Source organism: Azolla caroliniana, unplaced genomic scaffold (genome assembly GCF_043228905.1).
Source record: "Azolla caroliniana isolate FFs.n. ecotype wild unplaced genomic scaffold, voAzoCaro1.0.p SCAF_11, whole genome shotgun sequence".
NCBI classification, from domain to species: domain Eukaryota; kingdom Viridiplantae; phylum Streptophyta; class Polypodiopsida; order Salviniales; family Salviniaceae; genus Azolla; species Azolla caroliniana.
This window is the reverse complement of record NW_028230446.1, coordinates 13597397-13609737: the sequence shown is the minus strand read 5'-3', so window position 1 is coordinate 13609737 and position 12341 is coordinate 13597397. Positions and strand designations below refer to the sequence as shown.

Below are 12341 nucleotides of genomic sequence, written 5' to 3'. Positions count from 1 at the left end.
GAAGGTTAAAAAATAGTAAAGTGTGTAGCATTAGCTTAGGGTGTTGGGTTGTTCCTACAAACCTAATAATAGGTGTGTGTGGGTTCAATTCTTGGTTGAAGTATTTGGGGATGTCAATGTGCTCTTTAAGGGTTTTTCACCATGGAGTTTATCAAGTCAAAATTATTGATCTCACAAATTGTTTTCTTTTCTTGTTTATGCGTGAGAAGGTTGGTGTATTCATGGGGTTTTTGGAGCTTCTGCCTGGGGTTTGGGTACAGATGGAGTTGTTTTGGTAATTCATTTATAGATTTCTCAAGAGAAACTATCATCAACTTCTCTACTTTTGACGTATCCCATGCCAACAAAACTAATTTGTGTGAACCTAACCTCACCATGACTTTTTTTCCTTACGTTTAAATTTAATTACTTTGGAAAGTTCTTGTTCTTGTCATTGTAGATTTCTAGAAACAATCTAGGCTCTAGCGACCACTTGTATCCCTACTTTCAATGGAGCTACTCATAGTAGGTTTACCCCCATCTTCTTCTTTTCCTCAAGTACTTGGAGAAAATGTGATCTTATTCATTGGAACCAAGACTTGGTTACATTAGTCTAACGAAGTGGTAGGTTTGCATAGGGGCATGGTGCTTACTAGGTCGTGACTGGTGTAAAGAATCTAACTCTAGTAGAGTTTAGTATTCAGAAACGTAGTGTGTGTGTGTGTGAGAGAGAGTGAATGTATAAGCAAGAGAAAGAATTACAGAGAATAACCAGAAAAATAAGAAGACACACAGTGGGGGGATGACAACTTTCTCCGCTTCTCATTGGGTACATGCACAAATGCAATGTGTTGGGAATCGAACCTTCTATTCACCTTCTTCAGTCGGCCACAACCGATTAATCGCGGGTCAATGGAGCAGAAAATAGGAACCACACGTAGAAACAAAATAAAACGCGAGTACACAGGGATTAACGTGGAAAACCCTAGACGGGAAAAACCACGGGAGTACAAGACTCCAAACCAAACACTATACAGAGAAGTATACAATGGCGAGCTGCAAGGCGACGACCTTGAGCTCGCTGTCCTCGCCACAGGCGGCGGAAATACACAGAGGCGTCTACCTCTTCGTCTCTCGCGCTCTATCTCTCTCTCTCTCTCGCGGCTGCTCTCGCTTCACTCCCCTTGAGTGGAAAAACAGAAAAATAAGCAGCAACTCTAAAACTATTTGCCCTAAGTCATATTTATACTTATATGACTTTGGGCTATTTACAACTATAGCCTCAGGGGCCCATAGCGAACATATTCACGGATATGTCCCTGCATCCGGAACGCTCTCTGGGTACATCCGTCATCCGGCACCGAAGCCGGGGTCTTCATCATCCGGATCCGAAACCGAAACCGGGCTCGTCGGCATTGACATCCGACCATCCCATCCGAAAGGGACCGTAATTCCAACAAACTCCCCCTTCACTTCGGCATGGGATGTCTTTCCAATCCGATCCTCTTCCGGCATGCTTCCAGCTTGTCGGGTGTGAGGACCTTGGTCAGCATATCCGACCCGTTCTCGTCCGTGTGGATCTTTGTCAGCACGAACTCCTTGTCTTCTATCCTTTCCCGGATCCAGTGATATCTTCGCTGGATGTGCTTCGTCCGGGAGTGATAGGCCGCGTTCTTCGCAAGGTGGATTGCACTCTGACTGTCGCAGTAGAGTCGGTACTCCTCCTGCTGGATACCGAGCTCTCTGATGAAGTCCTTCAACCATATTATTTCCTTGCCGGCTTCAACAGCTGCCATGTACTCCGCCTCCGTGGTTGACAATGCAACCGTCTTCTGCAGCCTCGACTGCCACGAAACGGCTCCCCCTGCATACGTCATCACATACCCTGATGTGGACCGGCTGGTATCTGCATCAGCCGACATATCCGAATCGGTGAAGCCGTCGAGTTCGGGCTTACCGGAGCCGAATCGGAGGCACACGTTTGCCGTGCCTTTCAGGTATCGGAGTATCCACTTGGCCGCGTTCCAATGCTCTTTGCCGGGATTGCTCATGTACCGGCTCACCACTCCGACTGCATATCCTATGTCCGGTCTCGTACACACCATGGCGTACATCAAGCTCCCGACGGCTGAGGCATACGGCACTTTCATCATATCCTCCTTTTCAGCCTTTGTCTTGGGACTTTGCTTGCTGGACAGCTTGCAGTTTGCCGGGAGGGTCGATCCGACCGGTCTTGCTTCCGACATGTTGAACCGGTGAAGCACCTTTGTCACGTACTTCTCCTGTGACAACCACAACCGCTTCTTCTTCCGGTCCCGGATGATGTGCATCCCTAGTATCTGTCTCGCCGGACCCAAGTCCTTCATTGAGAAGGTTCGGTGAAGAGCCTTCTTCAGCATCCGTATCTTGATCTGGTCCCGTCCGACGATCAACATGTCGTCCACGTACAGGAGGAGTATTAGAAAGTCTCCTCCTTCGAACTTCTTCACAAACACGCAGTGGTCGGACTGCGTTTTGAGGTACCCTTCGTCGGTCATGAAGGAGTCGAACTTCCGGTACCATTGCCGGGGAGCCTGCTTCAGTCCATAAAGGCTCTTCTTCAACCGGCATACCAGGTGCTCCTTCCCTTTCTTCTCGAATCCTTCCGGTTGCTGCATGTAGATCTCTTCATCGAGGTCACCGTGAAGGAATGCCGTCTTCACGTCCATCTGTTCTACCTCGAGGTCCATGCTTGCCGCTATGCTCAGCACCGTCCGGATGGAGGTCATCTTCACTACCGGGGCAAATATCTCGTCGAAGTCGACGCCCTTCTTCTGCTGAAACCCCTTCACCACGATCCTGGCTTTGTATCTCGGGGGGTTTCCGGCATCTCCCGGTTTCAGCTTGAACACCCACTTGTTTCGAAGTGCCCGCTTTCCTTTCGGCAACTCCACAAGTTCATATGTGTGGTTCTCATGCAGGGAATCCATCTCGTCCTGCATGGCACTCAACCACCTGCGGCTCTGGGTGTCATGTTTTGCTTCTTCAAAGCTCTCCGGCTCCCCCTCGTCGGTTAGCAGCACGTGCTCTGGTTCCGGAAATCTCCGGGGGGCCCTTCTCTCTCTTAGAGGATATCTCCGTTCCGGAGCTTCGGTAACCGGTTCTTCTGATTCTTCTTCATCCGAATCCATTTCGGGATCGGGGCCGGTTCCGGTATCATTTTCATCTTCTTCGGCCGGTTCTGTTTCTACACCGTCTTCGGCCGGATCCTCGAGTGCTAACCGGTCCCTTGCCGGTCGGGACTGCTCCTCGTAGAGTTGATCCTCACCGGTCGACTTGGAGCTCTTCATCTTCTTCTCCGACTCCCAGTCGGCGAGTGTCTTGTCCTCCATGAAGATGATGTCTCGACTCCTGAATATCTTCTTGTCGACCGGGTCCCATACTCGGTAGCCGAACTCGTCGTCGCCGTAACCGAGGAATATGCATGGCCGGGTCTTTGGATCTAGCTTTCCTCTCCGGTCCTTTGCCACATGCACGTATGCGAGACACCCGAACACCTTCAGATGCCGGTAGGACACTTCCTTACCGGTCCACACTTTCTGCGGCGTGTCTCCGTCCAGAGGTACTGAGGGTGATCTGTTTATCACGTATGTCGCCGTCGACATTGCCTCAGCCCAAAACCCCTTGGGTAATTTCGCATGCGCCAGCATACTCCGGACCCTCTCCATTATGGTCCGGTTCATCCTCTCGGCCAACCCGTTCAGTTCCGGCGTCTTCGGCACAGTAAACTCGAGCCGGATTCCCTTCGAGCGACAGTACTCCTGGAACTGCCCCCGGTATTCCCCTCCGTTATCCGCTCGTATCGCTTTCAGCTTCTTGCCGGATTCCCTTTCCACTCTCGCGTGGAGTTCTTTGAAGACAGACAATACTTGGTCCTTTGTCTTCAACGGTGCCGTCCACAGCTTCCGGCTATGGTCATCTATGAATGTTACGAAGTACTGGGCTCCGCCATGTGACTTCGTCTCTACCTGACACACGTCAGTGTGCACCAACTCCAATGGTGCGCTACGTCTCGTCGGTGGCCTTGAGTGGAAGGAGGTTCGGTTCTGCTTACCGGCCAGGTAATCGGTGCACTTCTCCAGGTGCACATGCTTCACTGGGATGAGGTTGTCTTCTGCAAGCCTCTTCATCCCCTTCTCACTCATGTGGCACAGTCTCTTGTGCCACAGCTCACCGACAGTGTCGGTTGCCACATTCAGCTCTTCCGGACATAACCGGGCATTCATCAGGTACAGTGTGTTGTCTTTCCGGGCCCGAGCCACTATCAGGCTCCCCTTGCTGAACTTCATTACGCCGTTCCGGATGCTACCAGTGTAGCCTTCATCGTCTAGCCTCCCGGCCGAAATCAGGTTCAATCGAACCTCCGGAACGTGTCGGACATCCTTCAGCAGCATTTTGCATCCGGTCGGGGTTGTCAACCACACGTCTCCTATGCCGGCAATCCGGCACGTACCTTCATTTCCCATCCGAACACAGCCATGCTCACCGGCTGTGTAGGATGAGAAGTATCTTCTCTCCGGGGTCAGGTGGAACGATGCTCCGGAATCGACCACCCAGGTCGTCTCATCGCCGGCAACGTTTAGCTCACCTTCTTCGGTGATGAGCATGATTTCTTCCTCACTTGCCGCGAGTGCCGTTGTTCCTTTCCGATCCTGCCCTCGCCGATCCGAACCTCTCCGGTCCGTGGCTCCCCGGTATGCACCGTTTCTCTCCGGTGACTTCTTCGAGTCGGTGTCGTCGGCTCCGTTGTCTTTTCGGTAATGCCGGCAATTCTTTCGGAAGTGCCCCGGCTTCCCACAGTGGAAGCATGTAGGCCTTCCTCTTGACTGCGACCGGGTCCCCGACTTCTCCCGTCTTTGCGGACTCCGGTTCCATTGTCTTCCCCGATCCGATTCGGTAAGCAGCGCCTTCGTGTCGGAGGCCGGTTCTTTATCTCTCCGACGCGCTTCTTCGTTCAAAATACTTGTCTTTACCGTTTGTAAGGACAAGTTATCTTCGGTGCACGAGGTGCTGAGAGTCACCACCAAGTTCTCCCAGCTTTCCGGCAATGTACACATCAGGATGATGGCTTGCATTGCATCCTCCAACGGGAACTTAATCGCCGCAAGCTGGTTCACGAATCCCATGAACGTGCTTACGTGTTCCACCATACTCTCGCCATCCCGGTACTTGAGATTCACTATCTTCCTCATCAGGGAGGTCCGGTTCAAGGCATTCTTCCTCTCGTAGAGGCCCGACAGCTTCTTCCACATCTCATATGCGTTGGTGTCGTTCGCCACATGTTGTAGGACACTCACATCGACATATTGTCGGATCGTCGCTACGGCTTTCCGGTTCAGGAGCTTCCACTCCGACTCAAGTACCCCTTTCGGTATTTCCGACCTGTCAATCGGTTCGTACAGGTCCCGAACAATCAGAAGATCCTCCATCTTGATCTTCCAGTCGGCGTAATTCAGCGCATTCAGCACCATCATTCCCGGCTGCCCGCTGCCGCCGCCTTCCATTTTCTGCAACAGCTCGCTCTGATACCAGTTTGTTGGGAATCGAACCTTCTATTCACCTTCTTCAGTCGGCCACAACCGATTAATCGCGGGTCAATGGAGCAGAAAATAGGAACCACACGTAGAAACAAAATAAAACGCGAGTACACAGGGATTAACGTGGAAAACCCTAGACGGGAAAAACCACGGGAGTACAAGACTCCAAACCAAACACTATACAGAGAAGTATACAATGGCGAGCTGCAAGGCGACGACCTTGAGCTCGCTGTCCTCGCCACAGGCGGCGGAAATACACAGAGGCGTCTACCTCTTCGTCTCTCGCGCTCTATCTCTCTCTCTCTCTCGCGGCTGCTCTCGCTTCACTCCCCTTGAGTGGAAAAACAGAAAAATAAGCAGCAACTCTAAAACTATTTGCCCTAAGTCATATTTATACTTATATGACTTTGGGCTATTTACAACTATAGCCTCAGGGGCCCATAGCGAACATATTCACGGATATGTCCCTGCATCCGGAACGCTCTCTGGGTACATCCGTCATCCGGCACCGAAGCCGGGGTCTTCATCATCCGGATCCGAAACCGAAACCGGGCTCGTCGGCATTGACATCCGACCATCCCATCCGAAAGGGACCGCAATTCCAACACAATGTTGCCAAAAAACCTTCAAGTGTGAAAGGTCTGGCTTGGTCCCAAAATACTTCTCGTGAGGGGTGATGTCATGGACACCCTTGGTCGTGCACCTATTGATGATATACACAACCGTAACTGCTGCCTCTGCCCAATAGATCTTGGGCGGCATGTTCTTCTCATGCAGCATGGTGCGGGCCATCTCAAGAATTGTGCAATTCTTCCGCTCAGCAACACCATTTTGCTGTGGTGTGTACTAGCAAGAGAATTCCCGGAGAATCCACTTCTCTTCTAGAAAGGTCTTGAATTGAACTCGGTTGAGAAGTATTCTTGGCCACCATCAGACCGTAAGCATCGAATCTTGCGATTCGTCTCAATTTCCATGTGATTCTTTAACTTGAGAAAGTGGGAGAAGACCTCACTTTTCAACTTCATCGGGCATATCTAGGTATGCCACGAATAGTCATCAATGAAGGTAATGAAGTACCTACACCCACCGATTGTCGTTGTTTGAGCTGGGCCCATACATCTGAGTGGATGACGTTCAACAAGCCTTTACTCACATTTCTTTCGCTTAGGAATGGATGCCTATGTTGCTTGCCTAGTTGGCACACCTCACATACATTATCAGGATGTTTCGAAGTAAATCGTGGCAATCCGTGCATAGCCCCTTTTGTTTGCATTGATCGCAGTTTACCGAGGTTTACATGGCCAACCCTTTTGTGCCACAATTCAATATCAGACTCAGCCTTGAGTCCCTTTGCATACATTGCTGTGTTCACCTCAGTCGCATCAAGAATAAACATGCGACCTTCTCTTCTTGCATGAGCGATACGTTGGCTCTTATCCTCGATGAAGCAACCTTCCTGGTCAAATCGTACTTGCATTCCTTGTTCGACAATTTGGCCAACCGAGACCAAATTCTTTGTGATTGTCGGCACATGGAGTACATCCTTCATGTAGCCCTTGTTGTCATGATTGTTAAGGGCCACATCTCCAATGTGCTCAATCATGTGTGTGGAGTCATCACCAATCTCCACCACGCCAAGTCTCTCAGGTTCCCTCAAATTCACGAACCATTCTTGATGACTTGTCATGTGATTTGAGGCACTTGAGTCCACGAACAATACATCATCAGATTGGGAAACACTTGTTATCATGTTCTTTGTTAATCCTTAGGGCTGGACAATGGCCTAATACAGGGTGTCTACGGAAGACACTTCACCAATGGGGTGTTACGACGAGATAACTTAAGACACAACGATTAATCTGACTTAATTGGCTACTTAGTAATATGGCATTCACTTAATACATGCATAAGGTATAACAATTATTACAGAACGGTAATCAACACGTGAAGATAAAACAAGAAGCTTATATTAACTCTCCGTTAAAGTTTTACATTGTAACCGAGCCTTTATATAGGTCACCGGTGTTGAGTACAAAACGGTGCCAACTGGCACCTGTTCGGAACTGGTTCGGATCCGGATCGGAATACCGATTCCGGTCCGTCCGTTCACTACTTAATTAAAATAGATTCCGAATAACAATCCCTTTCACATTCTGGTCTTTAACTCCTTTTCCGGCCGGGTAACACATGGCATGCCCATGGGACAGTACCTTGTACGTCGAATCCCACTATCCGGCCCTTAGCCTTCGTCCAAAATATCTAGAATACTCTGCTCCAGGGTATCCAATGGTTCTTCGGAACTCTATTGTTGCTGTTGTGGCTGCTGTCGTTGTGGCTCTGGCTCCTCCGACTATTGCTCCTTAGATGGCGTTTGTTCGACTCCCGATACCGGCAGTTGTGGCGGTGATTCATCTGTTAGTTGCTCTGCCGGATTTGACTCCGGTTGACTTGCCCCGGCCTTGTCTCCGTTCGGTCCTTGCTTCGGTGATGGCTCCTCATCATTGAGATTGACGGTCGCCGCCTGCTTTGCTTCTTCTCTTCGTAGCCTGGTCCACTCATAGCTTTCAAACTGGATTTGAGCATCTAGTCGATCATCGTCTAGCTGGGCTACAAGTTACCGAACCACTGTTGACTGTTCCTCCACCAGAGTTACAAAATCCTCGGCTAACTCATCTCTTATGGTGATGAAGTCCTCCTTTGTTAGCATGTAGCAGTCGTCGCCATCCTTCTGCCGGTTTTCCGGTGCTTTGCCCATTTGTCCCACCATTGCGTGGAGCTTTCGTCAATTTGGTCTTGTTCCTCCATGCCTGGACAATGAACTGGATCTGCTCCAATCCCATCTTCGATTTGTCCTCCGCGGCTTGCCGTTCGTCCTTCAATTGCTTGATTAGTGCCACCGTATCCGCCTCCTGCTCCCGGTAATGTGACAATTGGTTTTGATAGGTGGTCTGCAACCTCTGCAATACCAATGTCGCTCTTTCCTTTTCTTCATAATGCTGCTTATGGAGCTCCATATGTTCTTGCGCGGCTTCCTCCAGCAGCGTGGTTCTTTCAACTCGTTCCTTTACTAGCGCCGTCTCAACTCGATGCACCTCCTGCCGGAGCTTTGCCATCTTCTCCTGCTGTTTCTTATGCTCCGTATCCAGGTGCTTGTAGTCTCGGTGCAGGTGCTCAAAATCATCAGTGTTCTGGTTCAGTTTTTGGTTGAGTTGCCTGTAAGCGCGGTCTTCCCGATCCTTCTGTTGACGGAGTTCTTCTTTAAGTCTTTCGATCTCTATTTCCGCCATCCGTCGCAGCTTCTCCTTTTCTTGCAGCGCCTTCTCTTTCTCCTCCTTCAGCCGGTCATAGGCATGATGTCCTTTCCGTAGGTTCTCTTCTGTCGGCGGAGGTTCTCAGTAGTCTTTCGTTGCTCTTCTTCTGCCGCTTTCTTCAAGTCCCGCTCTCAGGTGCGTAATGCTTCTTGTGTGGCTAGTTCATCCCTCAATTCAGCAAGCTCTCTTGCTTGCGCCGCCACTATCTCCGGGATTGGTTCCGTCTCCGGGGTCTTATTGCTATGTACAGGTGCCAGTGTTTCTTTATTCTGTACATCTACCGGAGTCACCGGTGCTTGGATCGGTGGTCCGGTTAAGGCCATTTTGGCCAATTCTTCTGTGGCCAGGTCCAAGTCTTGTTCTAAGCTCCAGATCCTTGATCGGGCCATCTCTAGTTCTCCGGTTGTGACGAGCAACCAGTCCATCTCTGCTTTCTCTTCTGCCTCTATGTAGTGCACTACTCCGGCAATCTGTTCTCCAATCCATTGGAGCCATTGGTTGCCGGTGCCCTGTTGTTGAGTCTGCCCGGAGGGTTGGCTGTTGGTGTCGTTGGCCAGTGGTCGGTATTGTCCGGTTGCGTCGAGCTACAACTTTGTCTCTGGTTAGTGACCACTTTGTTGTTCTGGTTCTGGTTGCGGCTCCATTGGCTGCTCCGCCTCTGATTGCTCTTGACCTGCCGGTGGGGTAGGCAACTGTACTTCTGGCAGTTGTATTTCGGGTCTTGTTGTATCCTGACCCGCCGGTATAGTTTGTTGTGCAGGGAGCTCTATGACTGGTTCTATTCGAACTGGTTCCAGTTCCACCCTTGGTGCAGGATGCTCAGTGCGGGGTAGAGGCGTTCCATCCTTCTTTGGGTACGAACGCTCTCCGGTCTGTTCAAAGGTGCTTGCCTTCTGGCGCCGCTGGAGGTGCTCTAACGGTTCCTCCGATTCCTCCTCCTAAGTTCCGATGTTGATTTTTGCTGCCAAGGGGTCCGGCTCTTGTTGAACCGGTCGGTGAAGTTTGATCTTGATTGGCCGTGCCGGTGGCTCCTGCTGCATTTCCGCCTGCCTCTTTCTATTGGCGCGCTCCTTTGCCATCTGGTCCGTGTCGGCCGCCTTCCCTTTGGTTGCCTTAGAGGCCAACAGTTGCTGCCGTTTCGAGGCCGTTTTCGGGGTGACTTCGGTTGTTCTTCCCCGCTTTGTGGTTTTGACGGGCTCGATAGGTGGCGCCAATAGGGTGAGCCATTGCGCCACTGCCATCCATATCTTCCGACCCTCCTTGCCTCCGACAGAGTTGATGGCCGCACAAAGGCCATCCGCAATCAGTATCGGCTAGTCCACCTTCATGCCTTCATATGTTACTATGATTAAGTTGGCCCGGTTCTGAGGCATGCACGGGGGTCGAGGGTATACATGTCCAAATTCATGGAGCACACGGGCAATCTCTCGAAAGAGTGGATCTTCGCCGCCCTGTGTCCGGTAGGCCTTGCTGGCCAGAGAGTATTCCCCAAAATATTTTCGGAGCTGCTCCGGGGTAGGGTTGTCGATAGTGAAGATGCCCCATTCCGGAAGGCCAATCAAAGCATGGATGGCCTCCTCCGTGATCAGTTCTGTGTCGATCTCCTTTACTATCTTCTCCGCCTTCCAGTGCGGTGGAGCCTCCATGATTGTGAGGAAACCTTCTAACCTGTGTTGCCTTAGCCACTTCTTGGCTGCTTCAGAGAGTGCTTGGCATTCCATGGCTTCTTCGAGGTCGGTAAGTGCTGGTGAGGGGTGTGTTTGAGGAGGCTCTGTGTGCGTGGGCTCGCGTCTGCTGATCTTCACTCGCTTGTGCTCGTTGTGCTCCTCTGTTCGTGAAATGTGAAGGTTTTCACGCGGTGGGAGTTTTCTTGCTGCATGTTGCCGCCTTTTTTTTGACTCGCGCGTGTGCACGTCGAGTACTAAAATAGAATGATGTGCCATGTGGCAGCGGTTTAATATCCTATTAATATCCCACTACGTACCTTTTCAAAGTGCCTGTTCACTCCTTGTTCTTGCATGTGTCCGTTCACCCCTCGCCCTTGCATGATTTACTTTGATTTGATTTGATTTGATTTCTTTTTTTATTTTTATTTTAAAGATAAAAATGGTTTTGTTAATTCGCATCCGGTCCCACTGGACCCCTATCCGGATTGTGGGATTTGCCGGCCGCTGGACTGCTTGCCGTCGCGTCGTTCTTGTCGTTTGCCGGCTCGTGCTCCCTCTTACCGGCTTCACACTTGCCGATTGTTGAACGTGTTGCCGTCTCTTCCAACTTACCGGTGTTTGGTTCTGTGTCGGCCTTTACTTGTTCAAATGAGTTTCTTGGCATGGGTCCATTGTATGGTTTGAGTCGGAACCCATTGACCCATTTACCTAGAACCTCGCCGGCGAGTGTCCCTAATTGGTAGGAACCGTTGAACTCACGCGTAATCTAGTATGGTCCGGTCCACCGAAACCGTAGCTTCCCCGACATCTTACCCATTCGGTACTAGTACTGGCTTACCGATTCCGAACATCTTTTCGTTCCCTTTTCAGTAATGATCCACGAACGCCTTCCTTTGCTGCTGCTCTAGTTCTAGGTGCATGATGTTGGCTAACCGATGTTCTTCCAATTCACACACCGCGGTTAACTGGATAGCTTCCGATTCCTTCTCATTTAGGCGTTCCCGAATCTGTATTCGTAAACTCAGTACCTGGAACTCTACCGGCATCACTGCTTCCAATCCGAATGCTAGGCGAAACGGTGTTGTGCGGATACTTGGCTTATATGCCGTTCGGTAGGCCCAGAGTGCAATGTGTAGCTTTGTATCCCAATCCATCAGGTTCTCATTGACGATTTTTCGCAGGATGTTTTGTAGTGTTTTATTTGTTGACTCAGCTAATCCGTTGGCTTGCGGATAATAGGGAGTGCTCCGTTTGTGCACCACCACATAAAATGTCGTCAAACTTTCCACTACTTGCCCTAAGAAGTGCCCACTGTGGTCACTTATGAGCTCTATCGGACATCCATACCGGCACCAGATGCATTCATATAAAAATTTTGCCGTGGATGCCGCGGTGTTGTCGCATAGTGCTTTGGCTTCCAGCCATTTTGTGCAGTAATCCGTAGCCCCCATTTCTGAAATGGTTCTAATGGTAGCACGGGCTGGTGAGGCATCCTGGCATGTTCATTTGGTTGGCCCATTCACTGACATAAGTCGCATTCTTTAGCGTACCAGACTGCATCCTTCAATGTTGTCGGCCACCATAATCCACTCTGCCATATTTTCCTTGCTGTAGCGTCTCCGGCATAATGTCCTCCAGCCACGTCGTAGTGTGCTTTGCACAATATTATTTCCTTTTCGTTGCTGTGCACTGCACGCCGCCATATGCCATCGGCGCCTTTGTGGTACAGTGTGTCCTGTAATAGACAGAAGTGCCGGCTTTGAACCGCTAAGCGTTTCCTTTTGTCTCAGTTCATCTCCTCCAGAGGT

General features: G+C 50.4%; 1 protein-coding gene across 1 annotated transcript in view; it reads right to left on the bottom strand.

Annotated features, from left to right (window-relative positions):
* Positions 1 to 8842, bottom strand: part of LOC147857845 (uncharacterized) — a 30844-nt gene extending 22002 nt beyond the window's left edge. Inside the window, exon 1 of the mRNA XM_087327568.1 lies at positions 8363 to 8842. Coding sequence (XP_087183694.1) covers positions 8363 to 8842 — 480 coding nt within the window. The remainder of the gene's footprint in view (positions 1 to 8362) is intronic.
* Between the last annotated feature and the right edge of the window lie 3499 nt (positions 8843 to 12341).